The following is a 23,773-nucleotide window of genomic DNA, read 5'->3' as shown; positions in this document are numbered from 1 at the left end:
CTCGTCGCTACGCCATTTCAATTCTTTTTAAACTCTAAAATGTGTGTCTATACCACAGAATCTTTTTATGACAGCATCTGCATAATGCGTGCATTACCCGAACAGACACTGGAAGGGAGAACTCAGGCCTATGGGGCGGGGGGGGGGGCACTCCATCTGCTTTTGTTTGGAGACGACCCTCCCACGTGGCTTGGTAAGTGCTCGCTGAACGCTCGTCCGGCACTGAGCAGGAACTCTCCAAGTTCCGGAGGACTGGAGCTCAGCTCCCGCAGCCTAACTGCACTGCAAATGCCCTCCCGTGGAAGATGGGCCGTGGAGGGTTGCAGCTCTGGAGTCGGCACCGTCAGGCGGCTCTCTGGCAAGACAGCAGGAGCTCCTGGACTGAGCGGGCGGGGACGAAAGAGCTCCTATGGAGCGGAGTGACCCACGGCCCACAGTGCGCCCAAACCCGGGGCAGGGGTGTCCTGTGGGCACAGCTGCCCCCTCACCCCACCTCTGCGGGTGTCCCGTTCACTCGGCTGGCTCTGTAAGGACACAGGCCCAACGCAGCTTACTCGGCATCCCACGGCCAACTCAACAGCAGCCTGGCACACTCCCAGACGGTGTCCCTGACCATGAACTTGGATGTGCGGTGGAGGCGCCCCAGAAGCAAGCTCACTTTAATAAAATCCTCCCAGCCAACTTTACATAACACGGTCATTTCCAAATTTGGGCAAGCTTCTCACACCGCAAGGCTTGCACAACAGGGGATGAGCCAAAGCACCAAAGGGGGCCCAGACAGGAGACGCTTCCAGTTCGAGATGTCACTCTGGGAAGGGTGATCGTGTGTGTCCCAGCCTCTGTGACCCACAGAAACGACAGGAACAAGGCACAAAGAGAAAACCGCCCTCAGACAATGCAAGGGAGGAAGAGGGAGGAGGAAATGAGACAAGGAGAAGAGCAGGGACGGGCGAAAGGTCTGCTGGTCTGCATCTGGAAGCCTCAGCTGCGAGGGGCTTCCGGCTGGCGGTCGGCAGGTAGGGAGGACGGGAGCAGACCCGCTCAGAGTCAGCGCTGGGACAGCTATCGCAGCCCCATCAGAAGGGATAGTACCCCACTGTGGTACAGACTGACGGGGGCTGTGCTCCAGAGACACCAACCAGCAGTCTGAGGGGACTGCGCGGGTGGTCGCCCCCATGTGCTGTACATAAGGCTAGCCAGTCGGCCCCTCAGCTCTCAGCAGCCGTAGAGTAGCAGACCTCAGGATACATAATGGAGAAACCATCAACACCATCCCCTACTCAAAAGAATAGAGAAGATATATTTTTTAACTAAAAAAAAAACAAAAAAACAAAAAAACTACCAGGGAATTAAGAAAGGCATCCTTAAACCAGCAACATTAAAAAACAAAGACTTAAAAAAAAAAAAACAAAAAACAAAGACTACAGGATGAATAGGAAAAAAGGAAATTCTAAAGTATTTCCAGTATATATCCTCAGGGAGGTGTGAGAGGTGTGACTATGGAACTAAAATGAAATATGAAAATAGAACAATCACATACACACACCACTTAGAATTAAATATACAGAGGCTAAAACAGAATCTTAAAAAATAAAAAAGACTGGAAAACAAAGTCAAAAAACATAAAGGTAGAGACAAGGACCGATCCGGGCAGAGAGGGTGGGGAGGGTGGCAGGAAACCATCCAGCAATAAGACAATGCTCCCGAGTGGAGGAAAACGTGCCTTAGGACAAAAGCGCACCAAGAGCTGTGCAGAAGGACCGAAACACGACGCACACAAGGTGCATGCGCTCAGAACACCAAGAATCCAAACTATGGCCCTAAAAATTCCAAAGACCAGGATAAAAGTTTACTCACAAGAACCTGAACAGAAGAGATCTCTAGAAACAGTAACACCGGACACAGGACGAAAGGCAGGCAATACCTTCGATCTGCTAAGGGGAGAATTTTTTTGAAGTTAGATTTGCATTCACACCCAAACCATGAAATATGGGGAAGTTTAAAATAACTACAATTTAAGACATTCAAGAATCCCTTACTTACAACGTACCTTGAAAAAGTTCCTTGAGGCAACAGCCCAGCAAAATGAGGGAAAAAAACAAACCAGAGCAAGACCAGGGGAGAAGAGGGCCAAAGGCACAAACACCCAGTAAGAAGGTCAGTGGGGCCTGGACCTCCTGCACAGCATGGTGACAGCAGCTCACAACACGGTACACCACGCATGCAGAAGCTGCTAAGAGAGAAGAACTCCGACACTCTCATCGCACACACACAAAACTCTACGTACAGTCACAAGTGTAACAAATCCTACCATGAGGACCATTCTGCAATACAGATATTAAAGCCTTATGTTATACCCTAAAGCTAATACAGTGTTATATGTCAATTATATCTTAATAAAACTGGGTGTGAAAGGAAGATCCAAAAGGGATCCAAAACACTGAATTTAATCTAGAAGTACAGTGAATGGAAGCTCCAGGATGGGAGCTATACAACAGAACTGAAACACAACTGGTCCAGACTGGAATCAGAGGTGACAGGACTTCAGGACAAGCCATTCTAGACAACTACACTGTACTAGTGAGTCTGGGTGATTTGGACATTACGATGAAAGGATACTATTTTTTACAAGTTAAAAAGAAAGCAAGAAACACCAGGAAAACAAAAAGCTACCCAAGAAATTCCTGATCCAAAAATGAAAATAGTAGAGTAACACCTTCAAAAAAGCTCTCTTTCAAAAAAGCAACAAGAACATTGGCAAAAACTGTCAATATGTACTTTTTCTGAACTTTGGAAACTAACCAAAGGTTTGCAGGAACCCAGAGAGCATTTATTCATGAAAAACAAGCTTTATGACATTTTAACTTAGCCCTAGATCCATTCTCACTCTCTAGCCCCTTGGTAATCCACATTCCCAGTACAGCCTGGCAGCCATCAGAGGGAGCACAAAGGACCTAGAGCTCCTTCAAAGCTTCATTCCCAAAGAACTCTGATTACCTGAGCTGTGGGATGGTTCCCTAGAAGACCCCACTTGTTAGGCTATTTTTAAATGGACTCAGAAAAGCCTTTTTCCCCAAGAAGTGTTTGTTGAAAACAATTAGAGGCAAGTATTTTAACTTCACAGCTGACTGAAATAGTGGATAACAGCTGAGGCAAATAAAAGGAAAAGTTGTGGAATATAATATCCATGGAGATTCTGAAAACTTGAGACACATGAATGTGCAGACCATGTGTAGGCTTAGAAAAAGCCCTTCGGTGAGGTCCTAACCTCTCACCACTGGCCAACTTTGAGACTCAGCATGCGCAAGTGGAGGCTAAGGCAAAATTTTCAACTGCTAGGCTAAGTGTTAAAGGCAGGCCCTAATACGTAAATGGAGTCCCTTAGGAGAGAAATTCACTGGTTCTAGGTGTTTAACAAAGTCTGTCCAATCATTTGCTGATCACTAAGTTCAACAAGTAGAGACTTCACTGACCACACACAATAAAGAATACAGACTTTATAAAATTAGTTCAGAAGAGTCATCAAAGAAACCAAGAACAATCACATCAAGTACCAACAGCAACAAACCATGAGGAAAAGGGAGAATCTGAGTTCCAGAGTTGCCACGCTGTTATTTAAAATGCTAATTTTCAACAAAAAAATGACAAAAGAGTCACTAAAATAAGAAAAGATAGCCCATACACATGAAACAAAAGCAAACAATAAAATCTGTCCCCAAGGAAGTCTAGATCTGGACTTAGTAGAAAGTCTATAAATCAGCTATTATAAATATACTCAAAAAACTAAAGAAAACCATGTGTAAATAACTAAAAGAAAGTATGAGAATAGCATCTCATGAAGAATATCAATAAAGCAATAGACACTACTTTTTTTAAAAGAACCAAATATAAATTCTGGAATTTAAAAGCAACTGGGTAAAAAAACTGAAGCAGAAGATCTACGTGAGGGTCTCAAAGGTAAATCACAGCAGTCAGAAGAAAGAATCGGGAAATCAGAAGTTCAGACAAATGAGATTACTCCATCTGAGGAACAGAAAAAATGAACAGAGCCTCAGAGACCTGAGGGACACACTAAGCACAACGCGCACAACGGAGCCACAGATGGGGAGGAAAGTGAAAGGGTAGAAAGAATGTATGAAAAAAATGACTGAAAACACACATTCATGAAGCTCAATGAATGCCAAGTAGGATAAATTCAAAGAGATCAAGACCTAGACGATCAAAATCAAACTGTCAAAAAAGCTAAAGACAAAGAAAGAATCTTTGAAGTAGGATGAAAAGCAACTTCTCACACAGCAGGGCTCCTCAACACGGGTAACAGCTGACCTGTCATGAGAAAGCACATGGGCCAGGGTGTCCGGGTGGCTCAGCTGGTGAAGCATCCGCCTTTGGCTCAGGTCATGACCCCACGTGGGGCTCCCTACTCAGCGGGGAGACTGCTTCTCCCTCTCCCTCTGTGCACCCCTGCTCCCCTCTCATGTTCTCTCTTTTTACCTCTCAAATACATAAATGAAATCTTTAAAGAAAGAGACTGAGAAAAAAAGAATGGGAAAAAAAAAAAAAAGGAAGGAACGAGCTATGCAGGCTAGAAAGCAGTGGGCGGAGTATTCAAAGGATGATGGGAAGGCATGTCAGCAAAGAATTCTACATAAGGCAACACTATCCTTCAAAGATGAAGGAAAAATTAAGTATTTGCAGATTTAAAAAACAAACAAACAACAACAACAAAACCCTGAGAGGATTCATCCCTAACAAGCCTATCTTTTCTTACGTAACCCCTGCAAGAAACTAGAGCAAGTTCTTCAGGCTGAAATGAAAGGACACTAGATAGTAACTTGAATCCATGTGAAGAACTAGAAAGTGCTGGTGAAGATAAATATAAAAGACAGGGTAAGTGTACCTTGTGTTAACTCTTTCTCTCCTGTTTAATTTAAAACAACTGTACCACCAGGAACAGAGAACAGAAGTTATCATATAAAAGCCAATTCCGGGTACACATTAAAATTAAGTTGTATTGATCTGAAACATGAAATAGATTGTAATCCCAGAGAAAACACTAAGACAATAACCAAAAAATATAGTTAAAAAAAAAAAAAAGATGAGAGAATTAAAATACTCTCCAGGGTGCCTGGGTGCCTCAACCGGTTGAAAGCCTAACTCTTGGGACCTGGGTAGCTCAGTGGGTTAGAGCCTCTGCCTTAGGCTCAGGTCATAGTCCTGGGGTCCTGCATTGGGCTCTCTGCTCAGCGGGGAGCCTGCTTCCCTCTCTCTCTGCCTGCCTCTCTGCCTACTTGTGATCTCTGTCTGTCAAATAAATAACTAAAATCTCTTAAAAAAAAAAAAAAAAAAGTGCCTAACTCTTGATTTCAGTTCACAGCATGACCTCAGGGGTCCTGGGATTGAGCACCACTTGGGCTCCACACTCGCAGGGAATCTGCTGGAGATGCTCTCTCTCCCTCTGCCCCTCCCTGGCATGCTCTCTCACTCTAAAAAAAAGAAAAAAAATCTTAAAAAGTAATAATAAAAATAAATAAAATACCACACTAGAAAACTGTTATTTAACATAAAAGAAAGCACTCATGGAGAGGGGAAAAAAAAGAACAAAAATGTCAAAACTTACTACAAAGAAACAATCATCAAAACAGTGTGGCAACGGCATAAGGATAGACGTACAGATAAACGGAACAGAATTTAAAATTCAGTAATAACCCTACAGATTCGCAGTCAATTGATTCTAAGCAAGGGTGGCAAGGCAACTCAGTGAGGGAAAGACTATCCTTTCTAATACATGCATCTATGACAAATGGATACTGACATGCAAAGAGTGAAGTTAGACAATTCCATTAAACCTTGTCTAAAACTGAACTCAAAATTAATCAAAAATCTGTATGTAAGAGCTAAAACTATAAAAGTCTTAGAAGAAAACAAAAATGTAAACATCCATGTCCTTGGATTAGCCAATGGTTTCTTAGATAAGCACGAGCAACCAAAAATAAATGAATAAATAAATTCTAGACCCTATCAAAACTAAAAATTCTCTTGTGCTTCAAAAAACACCATCTCTTAAGAAAGTAAAAAGAGGGGCGCCTGGGGGGCCCAGTCAGTGAAGCGTCCACCTTTGGTTCAGGTCAGTGATCCTGGGGTCCTGGGATCGAGCCCCATGTTGGGCTCTCTGCTCAGCGGGGAGCCTGCTTCTCCCTCTGCCCCCCACTTGGGCATGCTCTCCCTCTCTCTAAGTGAGTAAATAAACAAATAAATAAATAAATAAAATCCTTAAAAAAAAAAAAAGGAAAAACACAACTCATGGAGACTAAGAAAATACTTGCAAATTATCTAACAACAGTATAATATTTACACTTAAAAAGGACTTTTAAAATTCAACAGAAAGACAATCCAATTTCTTAGAAAGTCAAAGGACTTGAACAGACCTATTTTTTTTAAAAAGATTTATTTATGGGGTGATGGGCGGCTCAGTTGGAGAAGCGTCTGCCTTCAGCTCAGGTCATGATCCTAGAATCCCAGGATCGAGCCCTGCATCGGGCTCCCTGCTCAGCACGGAGCCTGCTTCTCCCTATGTTCCTCACTCCACTTGTGCGCTCTCTCTCAAATAAATAAATAAAATCTTTTTTAAAAATAGGAATACAAATAAAAAGATTTGTTTTAGAGAGAGAATGCAAGAAAGTGTGCATGTGTGAGTTGGGGGGAAGGGGGCAGAGAAAGAGGGAGGAAGAATCTCGAGCAGACCCCCGCTGGGTGCAGAGCCCGACCCAGGGCTTGACCCCACGACTCTGAGATCACGAACTGAGCTGAAACCAAGAGTCAGACACTTAACCGACTAAAACACGCAGGAGCCCCCAAAATAAAATTCATTAAAGGGCATTCGTTGTGTTGTTGTCTGTAACGGCGGAAGGCTGAAACAGCCTCAGGGCCAATCACCAGGGGACTCGGTTCGTGCCCAGCTTGCTGCCAGAAGGGACAGAGGCAGACGGGAGCCTGGGTGCGAGGGGCTGTGGGCTCGGGGCACCCGCGAGGTTCCAGCAGCCTGAGCAGACCTGCTTCAAGCACGGGGACATGGCAGCAGGTGCCCGAGCCTGGAGCCGCCCAGCGTGGCCTGCAATGGGAACGGGGGCAGAAACACGTCATCGCGCTGGGGGCGGGGAGTGAGCGACAGCACACGCTCCTACTTGGTCTCATGCGTGTCATTTGCCAGAACGTCCCAGCAGCTCACACATGATGCTGGGGTCGGGGCGGGCCCTGGGAGAGGACAAGAGGGCGGGCGCAGGGGAGACACGCTCGGCCACCTGTGCCAGCGCTCTGCAGAGACGAACATCCTGGGCGCCGAGCGCAGCGCAGCAGACAGGAGTCCGGAGCCTCCGCGCCTGAGGCCAGCTCTCCCGACACCCTCCAGGACGGGAACTGGGGTTCGGAGCTTCCAGACAAACCCCACCCGCTGCCCTGAGCTCAGGGGCAAAGCAGTGCCGTACAAGACATGCCAGAAGCCTGAGCGCTGTTCTGGAAGGTTCCTGCGAAGACACAGACGGCGTGAGGCACAGCCGTGAGCCCCCCCGGCTGGCAGGACGTCGCCCGCTGGCAAAGACCAGCCCCACTGCGGCAGGAAGCAGTGCGCTGAGGAGGACAGGATCTGCCCGTCATTCGGCTACTCGGCCGTGACTCTGCAGCAACGCCGTGACACTGTCCCCCAAAAGGCCGCAGGCGGACCGGCAGGGTCCCAGTCCCCACTCTGCCACCGTTCTACCAGACGGTCTGCGGCCTCGGCACCAGCGGGACAGGTTTAGACCCCCCACCTCTGGGATCCGGCGTCCAGGCACCGCAATGGTAGGACTTGGTGCCAGGCCAGGGTCTGGCCAGGGTCCCACCCGGCCCCAGCCGACACGGGCGACACGGCGACGCCTGTGGTGTCCACGCAGCTCCTTCTCCCCCGCTCTGCACCGAGGACAGGGACGCCACTTTCCTTAGCACAGCAGACTGTGTCTCTCTCCCACACGAAACCAGACCTTCACCGTGAGCTCTTCCCCGGGTGGCCAGCGACGGGCTGCGGGACGCCTCCCGCACACGCTCTCTCCTGTCCGCCACTGCCACAGAACCCGGCCCGGAGAGACGACGCTCTGCTGCTGCGGGGATGGGTGCGGGGGCCCTTCGTGAGCACGTGGTCCGCCCCCTGCCGCCCCCACCCACCAGTGTGACTTCGTCCCCGAGCGCCCGTGACCACAGCTGCTGTCACGATGACATCTGACAGGTGCCACAGACAAAACCCCAAAATGAACACTGCTCCCAGGTAGCTGTGACAGGCACCTCAGGGGAGAGCGGGAAGGCAGCCAGTCCGGAGGAACGCCGGGACTCAGAGGAAAAAACCCTGAGACCAGCAAAAGCCAAGACACACAAAATAAACCTATTCCCAAGTTTAAAGTGAGTCATGGCAAAAGCGCTCAGATCAGGGGCGCCTGGGTGGCTCAGTGGGTTGAGCCTCTGCCTTCGGCTCAGGTCATGATCTCAGGGTCCTGGGACCGAGCCCCGCATCGGGCTCTCTGCTCAGCGGGGAGTCTGCTTCCCCTTCTCTCTCTGCTGGCCTCTCTGCCTGCTTGTGATCTCTGTCAAATAAATAAATCTTTAAAAAAAAAAGCTCAGATCACTAAAACAATGAGAGACCACAGAGTTTTAGGAGCAGGTTGCCACGTGGGAGTAACTCAGAGACGAAATCCCGAGCGTCCTGGTCTCAGGAGAGACTCCGCGCCCGCGCAAGGCGACAGGCATCCGCCAGACTGGCCGCAGACTGGGATCGAATCGCTGAGCGGCATGTCTGACCCCAACGCGTCAGCCGCACCCCGGCTAAGACCAGACGCCCCACTGACCTGACAGGACGGCCCTGAAGGAGGCGGCTGCCCGTACATCAGACAGGGGCCGCCAGACAGGCTGGCAGCAGGCATCGCGCTCACGCGGACACGGCCCCTCCGTGCGGCGCCGTCAGCACCGGGAGCGCGGCCGGCCCGGGACACCTTCACTGGGTCACCGTCCACCATGGCCTCCAGGGCACGGCCTGGGCACCACAGAGCGTCGGCAGGAAGGGGTCCGGTCCTGAGCCAGCGCAGACCACCCCGCACGGCCCCCCCCGCTGCCGACAGTCGCCGCCCGAGCCCCACGGACGTCAGCTGCAGAGCGGCCATGTCGCCCGAGTGCTGGGGGCCACCACGGGCCCTGTGAGTGTCTCCTGCGGGAACAAGCAAAGCCCGGGGCTGCCCTTGGTGAGAGCGAGGGTGCACCATCCCAGAGCTCAGGCCACCCCCACGGCAGGAAGGGTGGATGTGACCCCCAGGTACAATGGCCTGTCCCTGGGGCGACGTGGTAAAGGGCAGCAGGAACCCCGCGATACACAGCTCGCGGCAGAGCAGAGTCAGGAAGACACACTGCCGTCACCTGGTGGAAAGGACGGTGGGAGAGCCAACAGAAATTCACGAGTTTTGGGCCAGGTCTGACAAAAACTCTTTTGGAGAAGCGCCAGAGGCTCGCGGATGGGTCAGGAGACCGTAAGTCAGCGGAGTCAGCAGCACGTTCCACAGTGCCTTCACCCGTGCGCGAAGCAGCCCCGCCGAAAAGCGAGCCTGGATCAGCACTGCCCCCACACACCCGCAGAAAAGGCCGGGCAAAGCGCTCCCCAGGAAGGCCGCCTGCACCAGCCGGCACGACCTATCAGCACCAGAGGGGACAGGGTCAGCAGAGCCAGACCCCGTGCAGGCGACCCGCAGTCGCCAGGTCTTGCTTCGGATCCCAAAGTCCACCTGATCAGGGTCACTGACCCTGGTGAGAGCTCCTCGGACAGGGTGGGAAGAGGGGTGAAGGGGGAAACGAGGGACAGTGCCGTGACAGCCAGCCACATCCACATGGAGCCACGAGGCCCGTGCAGCAGAACGGGCCGCCTTCACCAGACGCTGGCGGGAGGCAGACTCCGGCACCCAGGGCGGGCCCGTTCCAGGTGGAGCCCGGCAGTGTGGGGTCGGCACGCAGAGATGGGGGAACTGGAGGGCCGCGCACCGCCCAGCCTGGTTCACACACATCCAGACCAGAAGGAGCTGGTGCCACTTCACGTGGCAGTCGTTTCCAGAAAACACAGACGCAACTCACACAGGAGCTCCGTTTCACGTGCTCTGGGACCATCCCTTGGAACGAAGCCACCGGGGTGCTTGGACACGTGGGAAAGCAGCACGAGCTTGGAGGCCTCTGCGCACCCCTGCGCCAACCACGGCCTCACCCAAGCCACGGCCACCCAGACACGCTCTGGCACGCTCAGTGTCCGGGCCAGGCCAGAGTGGGGGACATGGTATGCTCCCGATGTCAACTCGGGAGGCTGAGCGGGCCCTCGGCCTCACTGTCCCGCCTATGGAACGTGGCAGGCGCCGCTCCCCTCGCAGGCCGCAGGCTCGTGCGACGCCTGCAGCAAGGACGCGCCCCAGCCGACGGGCGTGAGAACGCTCTCCGCTCACCCTGCTCCACAGACCACGGGGGGCTTCTCCCTTTAAAGTGAAGCCCACCTACTTACGAGTAAACGCGCCTCCCGCTGAAAGATCACATTTCTACTCTCGCTCCCGGAGGTGGGGAGACCACCTCGAGCTGTGAGCACCACCGGTCCGTGGGGGAGCCCCACAGAGCCAGGACCGGGTGGCCACATGCCACCACAGAGCCCAGGGGTCCCTGCTCGGGACATCATCTTCTCCCGCTGTGAGACGGGCGTAACGACCACCCTGCGTCTTCTGGGGCGCTTCCCGCGAAGACCCGTGCAACAAATGACCCACAGGACAGCAGCGGCCCCAAACCGCCCGCCACCAGGTGCACCCACGCAGCCCAGCAGTGCTGGCGGGCGCGTCTGGAAGACAGGGCGGCCACCCCCGATGCCTGTGCCCGAAGACAGAGGCCGCGCGGAGAAGCCGGAGGAGCCGCATGGTTACCTGCCTGCCCTTCACCACGTGCTTGGGCACCGGCACCTTGAGCTCCAGGTCGGTGTAGTCCTGTGACCAGGTGTAGTTCTCGCGCACGGCTCCATTGTAGCTGTCGGGGTTTCTCTGGAACTGCTCCTGCCTCCTGCGGAAGAGCGACAGGTGAGATGCGCCCGGCCTCCGCCCCACGCCAGCGGCCCCTGCCGCACACCACCCGCGGGAGTCCCGCAGGCCCCGACCACACGCCGTCTCCGGCTCCCGAGATGCTCCGCCTGAGCGGCACAGGTCCTGACCCTCCTACTCGGGCTTCCCAGGAAACTGTGGGGACAGAGGGACACCGCAGAGAAGCCCCTGAGGGCAGCACCCTAGGGCTGGGGACAGCATCCGCAGCCACAGCCCACAGCACGCCGCACCTGCCGGGCTTCCCGAAGCTCCCCGACCAGGCCCGCCGCTCACCAAAGGGCCGCCGTGACCAGTCCAGGCTCCTGCTTTCGTGCCACCTGCTCAGCAGGGCCTCTCTTCACAGCACAGCACAACCACCTCAGCCCACGGCTGCTCAGCTCCCGCCCTAACCCACCACAGCCCCGGCTTTCTCCTGGGAAAGAGCACGCAGCGAGGGCAACATACCGAGCCACGGGCTGCCCAGAAACCCACCCACTGTGCCCCTGGATCTGCCGGGCCGGCCCAGCGCACGCGCACACGGGCCCGGCCAAGGTGCAACAAAATACAGTACAGCCTGCCGTGAAACCGAACGGCGCTAAGCACGGCAAACACAGCACGTTCACAGTAAGTGTGGACTCACGAGCCCACCACAGCGAGTTTAACGCCCCAGCGAGAGACAGAAGCCCAGTCACAGAGGCGGCCATCCCGACGACCGGCGCGGCTTGGCCACCGTCCCCAGCCCTTCGGAAGGAAGCCCGGCCAGCAGCCCCACGCCCCGCGGAGAGACGCGGCATCGCGAGGGTCTCGGCAGTGCACGTGCGCACACGTGGAAAAGGCTCAGCGCACGCGCCCCGCCAGGCCCTCGCCTCTGCCAGGTGGCGGTTCACAGGGACGCACTTTTTCAGGCCACAGCTGTAGGACGAGAACGTGTTTACCTCCTGTGGGTACGCCTCACACGCCTTATACACGAGCCTGGGCATCCAACACCGCCCAGCCCGTGGGGTTACTAGCTGGCTCCCATTAGGGGCTGAAATGTGACCCCCTCAAATCCGACGCTGTCCTAACTTCCAGCACCTCAGGATGCACCTCACTTCCAAGCGACAATGAGGACAGCGGGGCCCTGAGCCGACCTGTGCCTCACCAGGACACGAAGATGCACACAGAGGGACGACGGCGGGAACGTCAGCCCCGCAGGCCACGGGGCTGAAAGAGACCAGGACGACCCTCCCCAGAGCCTGGAAGGAAGCTCAGGAAGGAGCCGTAGAGAGCAAAGTGGAAGAGGCAGGACAGGTCACGGCCAGGCACGCTGGGCATGGAGGCCACGAGCACTCCGCCTTTCTTCTCCGTACCTTTAGGCCTCACCCAAGCTCCTGGCAACACAGATGTCTGATCGCGAGAAAAACAGCTCTCTTAGACGGCAGGCAGCCGCCCGCCCTGCAGCCCACTACCGGGCAGCTCTCGCATCAGCCTGCCGGCGTCCCCGCAGCTGGAACAGGGCCGAGGAGACGGCACCTGCACCCCAACCCGCTCTAGCGCCCGCTGCGGCTCGAAAGCTCGCATCAGGCAGACGTGCTCGAGTGTGCAGAGAACAGCTCCGGCAGACATCCTCCCCGCGCGGCCTTCCCACACGGCCTTTTCAACTGCGTGTACAAATAATAAAATCACCAGCGCTACTAAAACACATACCGAAGATACACACAAAATAAAGGCTAACGTGGCTTCGTACTTGGCAGAAATCCAGACATAAACCCCAGGACCTCTCAGTGGAGGGCAGGCTCCGTCCCACACCCAGCGCAGAGCCTGCACCGGCTGGGGTCCCCACGACCCCTCAAGAGTAAGGACAGCAGATGCCACCAGAGACGTCACAGGGCCACACCTGCTCAAGCGGGCTCCTGCCAGTGGGGCTGTGCCGAAGGCGTGGACCCAGAGCCGGGCTCCCACACAGGGGCTCTGGCCACGCAGCACTGCAGGCCGGGCAGCTAGGCGGGCCCCTGGCCGGCTCGCCCTGAGCAGACCTGCAGCCTCCTCCCCACGGAGCCGGGCACACGGCTGGGTGCTTTTTTTAACACTTGGAATCCACATTCTCTTTAAATAAAGTTGATTATTTCCAGCCAACGATGTGTAAAAATAAGCCTCCTGTCATGTGCAGGTGCTCTGGGCCCCACTCGCCTTGTCATCCCTACTGGGCCTGTAGCCACACCCCTGCAGCTGCCTCTGAGTACACTGGGGGTGGGGAGAGGGGAGGGGAAGAGTGAGTCAGCAGCCAGGGTGCAGACAGCAGGCAGGCCTCCCCACAGCGCCCACATCCGAGAAGCCCATCAGCCCCATGACAGGCTTCTGACCGGGTGTTAAAGGAAAAATGAGGCCAGGCTCCCTGGCCTGCACAGGTGGGAGCTCTGCTCAGCCCCTCCCTCCACATGGGCTCCGGTGCGTGGAGGCACCTGGGGGCCTCCTTCCTCCCCCAGGAGGGAACAGCAGTGGCCAGGAGGAGACACGGTGGGGAAAGGGGCCGCAGACCCAGCATGAAGGCGTCTGAGCAGAGGCTCGAGCGCGCACAGAGAATGGGGACCGCTGTATGAACGGGGCAGCCGGGGGCCATCCTCACGCCCGTCCCCAGCTTCTGGGAGTGCAGGTGGCTCCCCGGAGTGCACCTAGTGGGAGGGACCGGGACCTGAGCGTGTGCACGTGCACACACGTGGGGGGGGGGGTCATGGGGAGCGTGTGCATGTTTAAGCAGTGAGATCTCTCCCTTCCCCGATAGCTCCATCTCTCCCACCACATCCACCGCCCGGACAGGAGCCACAGCACGTGCGAACCCAGGGATTCTTCTCTGGGTGTCTGCGTTCCACAAGCTGGAAGAGGTGAGCCCACCCTTGCCGGCCACGTCCTCCTGCAAGTGGCCCTGAGACGGGACCACCAGGCTCACCGTGCAGCTTGGAAAGGAAAGGTCGGACTGCAGTGTGTACAGTGACCAACCTGGGGGGCTCCAGGAAGGCCCACCCTGCTCACAGCCTCCCTTCCCAGCAGCACCCGCCCACCCTCCTCCCCCAACCCCTGCAGGTGCCTCTCTAGCCGCCACCTCTTCCCAGCTCCTGGGGCAGCAGAGCCCACAGCGTGGGGTGCCCTACTCCAGGCCCAGCTCCATGAGGTCCAGGAGCCTCCCTGACATCCACTGTCCCCTCTTGCAAGGGTCACCAAGGGCCTCACACTCTGTTGCCATCCTCTTCAGTGCACTCCTGCCTGGAAAGACCGTCTGGCCCAGCCACTTTCACAAGGAAGGGAGGCCTCCTGGCCCTCTAGGGCACTTGGGGAGACACACTGCACATCCTAAGATGCTCGTGCTTTACCCTTTCCCTCTCGACAATCCAGCCTCAGTTCTGTTCTCTCCACCTGGCATCGCCAGGTCAGCATCCAGCACCACTCAGTCTTCCCAGCAGGAGCGGCCTGTGTCCTACCGGGACCAGAGCCCGAGCGAGGACACCACGCAAGACGAGGAGGCCCCGAGAAAGGGACACATGAGCCCCCAAGGGGCTCCTGCTGGCAAAGATGAGACCATTTGAAAATCTAAAGAGAACAATGTCAGGGCGCCTGAGTGCTGTGAGACCGAGCCCCACAGCGGGCTCCGCGCTGGACGTGGAGCCTGCTTAAGGTTCTCTGCTCCCCCGCCAAAAAACAAGGTCCGCAGAAGACTGAAACATGTGATGTCTCCAAAGGTCCATAAGCTCCTAAAACAAAACCCCATCAGCCCCTTGACATCCAGAGTACAGCTCCATTTGAAAATTAATAAAACCGTTCTACAGGGGCCAGAATTTCAGAAAGCCTTGTCCCTCTACAAGGATTCCAGACAGCAAATGAAGAATGCAGACCAGCATGAGAAAGTCACCATTTCGTCGCCTGCACTGGAAACCTGACTCTGCGCAGCCGTGCTCGGGGGCCATCGGCTGAAGGGCTGACGAGGGGGGTAGGGGTCTTCCCAAAGAAGGGTCCAGAGCACGCATGTCCACAATGCCAGACACCAGGCGCTTCCTGCGATGGCCCCACCTTTGTGACAGTCCCCAGCGCCGGGCCTAAAACCCACTACCCCTGGCAGGGTCCGGGGACAGGAGCAGAGAACAAGGTCATCAGAACTGTGAACGCACTCGTGGCCCAGTCCAGAACGCAGGAAATCTAAGAAAAGTTCCAAGTTTCTTTGTTTTTTTTTTTAAGATTTTATTTATTTATCTGATAGACACCGTGAGAGAGGGAACACAAGCAGGGGGTGTGGGAAAGCGAGAAAAGGCTTCCCGCCGCGCAGAGAGCCTCATGTGGGTCTCGATCCCAGGACCCTGAGATCATGACCTGAGCTAAAGGCAGACGCTTAACGACTAAGCCACCCGGACGCCCCAAGCTCCAAGTTTCTTTACAAGCAAACAGCAAGAGATTAAAGAGGGAGGGGAAGTATTCTAAACCCGGAGGCTCAGAAGACGCAGCAAGCGCACAGCACGCTGGGGCTGCCAGAAAGCGCATCTGAGAAGAGCCACTGACGAGGCACCACGCGGCAACGGAAGACTGGACACAGCCTGGGCAGTGGGCGACCATCAGAAGGTCACAGCAAGTACATTAAGCTTCGGGCCTACTTTACTGAAGTCTGGATGGGTGAAGTTTCACGATTTCTGGATTTGTCCTATCAAAACCAAAACCAAAACCAAGTCGGGGCACATAAGGATGGATGAGGTACTGAGAAAGCCAGGTGCGGAAGCAGACGGAAGCTTCGTGGGCACGGACGGTGCGGTTCTCTCTTTTCACGGAATTGTGAAAGTCAGGGGCCGGGTGGGGGGGGTCTATCCTGGCTGTGCACCCAGCGGAGGACCCAGAGACCCGGGCGGTGGGGGAAGCACCCCGCCAAGAGACCTCGCCTGTGGATTTCCAAGGCCGCCCCATGAGACAGCCCCTGCAGTGTGCCTGTGTGGGGTCCCACCGACCCCTGGGGCCTCTGCCCACCGAGTGCACAGAACAGTGTCTCAGTGCGACCTGCACTCACGTTCCTGTGTGTGCCCAGGCTTCCTGGCCATGTCCTCTCACCTCTGTGACACTGCTGCCACGGCTTCTGTTGGCGCTATCCCTGGTTTGCAGCAGGACTCTATAATCACGGGAGGAGAACTCTGTCGGCTTCACAGCTCACAGACATCTTCTCCCGGTGTGTAAGTGGTCCTCACACGTTCCTCATGATGTCTGTTTAACACAAGCCCCATCTCTGGAATCAAACGGCTCCTGGGCCCTCCCTCGCTGGGGGCCCTCCCATGGCCTACCAGGGCCCCTCCTGGGCTCTGATCCCTAGGTCCCCCAGTCACCAGCCTGTGTCCATCCTTGCTCACGCCTGCTCCCACTTCAGCCCTGACCAGGCGTACCAGAAGCCCACGTGAAGACAGAGACAGTGTTAAGGCTGAGACGTCCAGAAGGACCGGCAGGGACTCTGCCCACCACCGTCAGGACTTCATACAAAATTCTAGTAACAAGTATATTTCGATAATCTGCTTTTAACATTTTAATTTTGTAGAACAATTTAAAAATCCCAGATGATTCTTTACCTAAGAGAAATGAGGCAAGGTAGGTGATGTCCGCCATAATATGACCATGACCAATCTGATAGGTTTACTGCGAATCACAGGAGCACCTGTGACCACGTGCGCAGCCGTCGCCAACACAAACCTCGTCGGTATTTACTGCACGCGGTGCTCATTCCCTGAAGGGGAAGCTTGTCAGGTGAGACTTTTTCTGAAATCACATTAATTACCTGAACAAGGGAAAGAGCGTTCCAAACGTTTCACGAGCACGTGCGTGTAAAACTCCTACCTCCCAACAAAACGAGGTAACGCACGCCAGGAGCGCGTCAGGTGCAGAACGCTCGACTCTTACCCGTTAGCAAGCTCAGACGAGCCCCGACCAGCCTTCCCATCGCAATGCTCGACAGAACACAATGCCCATCGGAGAAACGGTCACACATGGGGGACACCACCGGACCCCACATCCCCTGCCGAAGGGACACGGCCCACAGCACAGCCCCGGGGCCAAACGCACACAGCACATGCAGAGAAGCCCCGCCGGCAGGAGGCCCGGTCCGGGTGACACGCAAACCATGGAGCCCCAGTATGAGAGCCGGCGCTGCCCCAAACCCCCCAGGACACCAGTGGGGTGTCTCAGCTCCATCCCTGGCCTCCCCCACCTTCCAGACAGCGGTGTCCCCGGAGCCGTCCAGTCTCCCTCAGATGTCCGCTGACCGCGGTTTGTAGCCTCCAAACCGCTCCTTGCACCGGGAGCCTTGTGGCGCCCAGACCCGGGCGGGCCCCCAGCCCACACCGCCATCTGGAAGGCCTCTAGGGGGCTGTCCTGGAGGCGAGCCACTGCCAGCCGTGTCAGCCCAGCAGGGCACGCAGCGGTTTCTGGGGCTGCCACGTGCCAGCACACGAGGTACACACACCTGCACGCACACAGACGGACACGGCAGGGCGCTGACCCCCCAGCCTGCTGCAGGTGGGCCGAGCTTCGAGAACCGCAAAGTGCCACACTGGCAGAGCCAGGGCAGGCGTCACTGCCATGACAGGTAAAGTGGAAGACGCTGGAGAAAGGATGCTGCAGAGGCTGGAAAGGGCGGTGGGTCTTCCGAGGTCCAGGCCTCAGTGGGAGGGAAGACGTGAGAGCCGGGGGATGAGGCGGGGCACAGGGCTCCGGGGGTTGCGGAAAGGCTGCCACCGGCAGGTCTGAGCCGCGTGGGCGAGCAAGAACTCGGCACGGGCCCCGGCACATCGTGTTGCCCCACTGGACTTCTGTCCGTTGCACGTCCCACACACAGGGCACGACTCCCTGCGGTTCAGGTCTGCGGCAGCCCTGCCTCCAGCCATCACCGCACACCTGACACCAAGCTCTACTGCCGGACACACGTGAAGAGCTGTCCTCCTCAGCGTGTCTGTGCTACGACTCGGAGCGCGCATGTCCCCCACGTCGCAAGACGCACGCCCCCGTGCCTCCCACCTGGCCTTTACCACGCGCGTCAAAACGACAGCTTTTGCACCCTGGGGTCAGCTCCCCCCAGCCTCGCAGGCTCAGCAGCTGAATCCCCCGAAGACGGATGCATCCTACCAAGAGCAGCCCTGGTGGAGGCTCTGGACAGACGGGATCTCAGCACAGCAGGTTGGGGGCAGGGGGCCCGGGGACCCAAGCACTTGGCACGAAGAGGGTGGCCGTGCTGATCAACCGGTGCCCCCAGGAAGCCTCTGTGCTCTCCTAGCAGCTCTGTCACCTGGTCCTCATCTGCACGAGCCCCATAACCTAGACCGATGAGCGCGAGCCGTGCGGGACTGGACTGGCTCGCCACCTGGACCCGGCACACACCTCCCTCACCGCACACACACGCCTGCCATCACCATTCTGGAAGCACACGAGGAACTACAAGGTTTCTATTAAATGAACTTTTCTCCAGGATCAGCACAAGGTAACAACCACCATATTTAGTGGTAGAGAAACCTCCTTCATACACAATCCCACAAAGATGAAAAAGAATCAATTATCCTGAAATAAGTTCTACTGCTTTTAAATTTGCCTGGATTTGATCTTGTTCTGCAAACAACACGTGTTCTCGACACGAAAGCATTAGAAACAAATATAGAGACGAGACACACTCAAGAGTAGGAAAAAGGTTTAATTCAGGCTTTAAAATTTAAAAAAAATTAAGTCAAGAACTCTTAGTTCAAATTCTGTTACCACAAAGTTAAAACAAAGATAAGTTTCAAAAACTCTTTTCTAAATTGAAAAACAGACTTAAGAAGCAACCAGTTTATACCACAGAACCCCCAAAGGCTGCTGAATCGGGACACGAGCCCCTCAAAAGAAAGGTGGGCTGAGTGCGGGGAGGGAGCGAGCCTGTGTCCAGGAAGGAGGCGCCCGTCCCACTCCACAACAGCAAGGGCACTGGCGGCAGAGACGCATCTGCAGGCGTCCACGCTCTCACAGCAAGACGACACCGAGCCCAGAAACGAGAACAGCATGGTACTTGAAGATCCGCGGCAACGATCCCTCTCGAAAACAACGAGCTTGTGGAAATGAGTAATGACAGCAAAGAAAACGCCAACTCAACACGAGGACCAGCAGATGCAGCTGAGGAAAGACGCAGGCATCTCCCCGGAAACGGAACAGAAGCAGAGAGGGAGCACAGAAGGAGGTGGCTGGGACGCTGGAAGCGGGAGCCGGAGACGGGAGGCGAGAACCAGAAAGAACCGCAGCAACGTCCGTGGACGTGCGGGACGGGCGTCCGAGCGGCAGCCGCACCGGCGCGCCCTCCCAGAGCCAGGGCCACCGCGCGAGGGGTCCCCGCCGCGCACAGGCGTCCCGGGTCCCAGGCTTTCCTCCAGGCAGCACCAGAGGCCCACCCGGTCACGGGCAGACTGCGCAAGTCCTCATCCCACGACCCCCGAAACCGGGATCTCAGGGGGGCTCCCCTCAGGGTTACTTCCTCTGCAAGGCGCTAGAGGACGTTCCTGACAGGGACGGGACACCCAAGCCGCCACCCACTGCCTGTGCGCCTAGGGGTGGGTCTGAGCCCTGGCCCAGGACCAGGGGCCAGACAAGGGGCCCGCTCTCCGCACCTCTGCTCAGTGAGAGGAACCAGGCAGGGCAACCAGGCAGGAGAATTAACGAGTAAAAGGCACTCGCCAGAGGGAAGCAGCAAAACTGTCTACAGAGAGTACGACCTGGTGTGCACACACCAATCCTCAACAATCTATTAAATGTTTAACTCAAGGTAGTGCGTTGAGTTAAGCAAAGCTGCCGCTCACAAAACCAACGCAGAACTCAACCGTGTCTCTCTGCCGTCGCGACAAACGACCTGAGCAGACCGCTCCAACCTCCCGCCTGCGGCGGCACCCAGGGCGCCTGTGGCTCAGCCCGTGCAGCGTGCGGGCTCGCTCTCGAGGCCCTGGGTTCAAGCCCCGTGCTGGGTGCACAGCTTACGGACATAAATAAACTCACTAAAAAAAAGAGAGAATAAAATACTGAGGAAAAATTTAATGGCCAAAAAACCCCCCACAAAACTGAGTCTCCAAAAGCAATAAAACATGGCAGAAAGAACTAAAGAAGAACAAGTAGAACAGGCACCTCAAGGTCACGGACAGGAAGACAAGCATTACTAAGGCAGCAATGCGCCCCAGACGGGTCCACGGCCAGCGCAGCACCCGTCAGGACTGCAACTGGCTTCTGGGCAGGAACAGACAAGCTGACCCCGAAACCTAGGTGGACATGCAAGGACAGAACAGCCAAACAGGGGACCCTGGGTGGCGCAGTCAGGTGCGCATCTCTGACTCCTTCATTTCTGCTCAGGCCATCATCTCGGGTGCTGGGATCGAGCCCCGCATCGGGCTCTGTGCTCCATGGGGAGTCTGCTGGAGTCTGCCTCCGCCCCTGCTACAGTCTTCATGCTCTCTTAAGAAAAAAAAGAAAAGAAAAAGCCCAAACAATCTTGAAAAAGGAAGGCCAATTAGAAGGCTCACACGTCCCAATTTCACAGCCTTCTGACCCCTGCAGTAGTTGCGACAGCACAGCATTAGCACAGAACAGGCACAGGATTCAGCAGAATAAAACCGAGGGTCCAAAAAGAAACTCGGAGGTTCATGGCCAATGGCTTCTCAGCAAGGAAACCAGGTCCACTGGACACGGAAATGACAGTCTTTCCAACAACCGATGCTGGGACAACCGGACATCCATACGGACCATGACCTCACACACACAGAAACGAACTCAGAAGGTTACATATAAAAGTCTAGGAAAAAATACAAGAGTAGATCATGGTAATCTTGGGCTACCACAAGCACATGCAACCAAAGAAAACCGAGATAAATAAGACCTCATCAAAATTAAAGATTTTTGTGCGTCTTGTCAATGTCAAGAAAGAAAAAAGGGAACCCACGGAATGGGAGAAAATACTGGCAAATCATTTATCTGAAAAGGGTCTCACATCCAGAATATATAAAGAACTCTTCTATTTACGGATAAAATGACGATCCAATTAAAAACTGAGTGACAGGTCCAAACAGGCATTTCTCCAAAGAAGATGTACAAATGGTCAATAAGTACATGAAAAAAAATATACGACATTTTCAGTCATTGGGTAATGCCGATCTAAACCACGAGGATGGTTATGACCAAAACGACAGACAGTAACAAGTGTGGGCAAGGCTGCAGAGGAACCGGCACCCCACCGGGCGCTGGTGCGCAGGTGCAGCTGCTCTGGAGAAGTCTCAGGGCGTCTCAAAAGGCTAAACACAGAGCTACTGTCGGACTCCGCCATGCACTGCCAGGGCTGCGCCCAAGAAAACAGAGCCATGTGTCCCCACAGACACAAATACAGCACTGCTCCTCGTACAGACAAGCCGCATGTGCGCAAAGCAGGCCTTCACCAGCCGGGTGGCGCGTCCACACAGCGGAGTAGGACTCAGCACGAAGAACAAGGTGCTGACGCCTCCCACTAATACGGGCGAACTGGCAGGTGCTGCACAGAGCCAAAGCAGCCAGACCCCCGCCCACAGCTGGCGTGACTCCAAGTACACAAAATGCCACGATTTTGTCAAAAATGGCAAAACTATAGACACACAAAGTAGACTGGAGGTTTCCTAGAACTGGGAAGTTAGGGGAGAAATGGGGAGGGAAGCTCTTCTTGGGGTACTAACGACGCACAAGACGGAGAGCAGCGACGGCTGCGCACCACTGTAACTACGCTCGGGACGTCGCCGCACCTGCTGAAGGGACCTGTGGTGCGGGCTCTGGGGTCCGCTTTCAGCCGTCTGCACGCACGCGAGTGTGAGAAAGGCGCACGAACAGGTTCTCTGCACTATCCACCATCAGCTAAGGAACTGGGGGAAGAATTTATTTTTACACATACATATTTGTGACTCACCTGTTACAGTGGCCAAAGATTTTCTAACGTTAAAACGATCTAACAAATTGTAAATGTAGTTTTTAACTGGAAATTCGACAAGATACTAATCATGATAAAACCTGAACAATTTTGTTTCCCAAATTTTCTCGCCCTTGCATTTATTACTCTTATAATTAAATAACCACTTCCATTCCACGAGCTGTAGCACACAGCGGGAAGATGCCATTCCTAAATGCAATACACATAATCAATACCTGCTTGTCCACCGATCTCAGGACACACGGAATCGTGTCCAACTCTCCAGGATGACTTTCTGCGCGCGAATACAGCGGGAGAGGAGCGGGAAGCTGAGACAGCGCGACATGCCAGCTTCCCGCAGCACAGTTCATGAGAGGAAACCAGCAATAACCCTCCAGTTACACGCAGTTTCACTGTGACGTCTGCTGAAGACCGCAAGGGTGTACGGCAGAAGCTACCCATGTCAAGTGATGTTCATTTTAAAGGAATCAAACAGCATCGAAGGGCAGTCTTGGTCCCTTTCACAGACAATGGTGCATCCACGCTGTGGCATGAAGGGAGACAGAACTTCCTAAAATCCACCAGAGGAAATCACCAGAGACAAGACACATGATGAAATCCCCGGCAGGATCAACAGAGGAAAGCAGTGCACAAGAAGGCTCACGAATTTTATTTACAAACCCAAGAGAGGGGCAGTGGCCAGAATCCAGGTGCCGGAGCAACGAACAGAGGCAAACGCCACGGGTAAATCACGGTGTCGGAAACCTCATGTCTCTTCTCACCACAGTGGCACAGCCTAAGTGAAGGTAACGTCATGCAGGTCTCAGTACCACCTAAACCCACTCTCCGTGCCCAGCGGCAAATCTTCAGGACGGGCGGTCAGGACGTGGCCCCCCGACCCACAGGCAGTCGGCGGAGCACACCACCCTTAGCCACAGGCCCTTTCTGACACCCAGCGGTACGCGTAATGTCACCAACACCAAAGCTAGACGACCCGAGGAAAAAAAAAAACAAAACACACAAAACAGCTTTCAGCCCTGATGCCTAGTGACCCTTGTCCTCTCCCCAAAGGACGTTAGAGAACCAGCCTCCTCAAACGAGGAGAAGAGAGCAGGAGTGCCGCATGGACATAAAGGACAGAAGGACCCAGTGCTTCAACTCTGTGGGGAAAAGAAAGATCTAGAGTTTAAGTGCCGGGTGCAGAGGAAACTCCAATTTGCACTTTGCACTGCATTCATACAAGGCACAGTACACTCCCTGGGAACTGACTCCACCACCCAACGGTGGCCACCAGCCTTCCCACAAGCCCTGCATGGAGGGCTTTCAGCTTTCCTCTGCTGGAAGAACTCTGTCTCTTCAAAGCTGCTTGAACTGTGCCCTCTTTCCCAGCACCACATTCCCTAGGTGCCCCCCGCCAACGCTCCTTCCAGACTCCAGCCCCCCAGGGAGGGCCCTCCTGTCTACCGGCCCCCGCACGGGTCCCACGGCCTGCCCAGCACACCTCCTGCAGGAGAGAAGCATGCTGGGTGTCCTGGGCGCTGGGATGCAGCTGTCTGTCCGTGTTCACACACAGCAGGCCCCTCAAGTATCACTCGTGGAGCCCTCAGTGCCTATAAGAGAGACGGAGAGAAGCCTGGGAGCCAAGCCCAGACAGACGGGTCACGGCAGCTCCTGGGGCCTGCGAGGAAGGCGCCCCCACCTGGGATGAGCACGTGATGCTGGGGCTTCTACAGCAAATGGTGCA

At 54.9% G+C, this 23,773-nt stretch overlaps 1 protein-coding gene across 1 annotated transcript in view; it reads right to left on the bottom strand.

Moving 5' to 3' along the window:
* Positions 1 to 23,563, bottom strand: part of NUDCD3 (NudC domain containing 3) — a 33,116-nt gene extending 9,553 nt beyond the window's left edge. Inside the window, exons 1-2 of the mRNA XM_032875059.1 lie at positions 23,531 to 23,563; positions 10,959 to 11,091 (exon numbers count right to left, since the gene is read on the bottom strand). Coding sequence (XP_032730950.1) covers positions 10,959 to 11,091; positions 23,531 to 23,550 — 153 coding nt within the window. The 5' untranslated portion in view covers positions 23,551 to 23,563. The remainder of the gene's footprint in view (positions 1 to 10,958; positions 11,092 to 23,530) is intronic.
* Positions 23,564 to 23,773: the final 210 nt, after the last annotated feature.

Source organism: Lontra canadensis, unplaced genomic scaffold (assembly GCF_010015895.1).
Source record: "Lontra canadensis isolate GAN:19392208 unplaced genomic scaffold, GSC_riverotter_1.0 scaffold54, whole genome shotgun sequence".
Classification (NCBI taxonomy): Eukaryota; Metazoa; Chordata; class Mammalia; order Carnivora; family Mustelidae; genus Lontra; species Lontra canadensis.
Note: the sequence above shows the minus strand (reverse complement) of the source record. Positions and strands in the feature narration are given on the sequence as shown.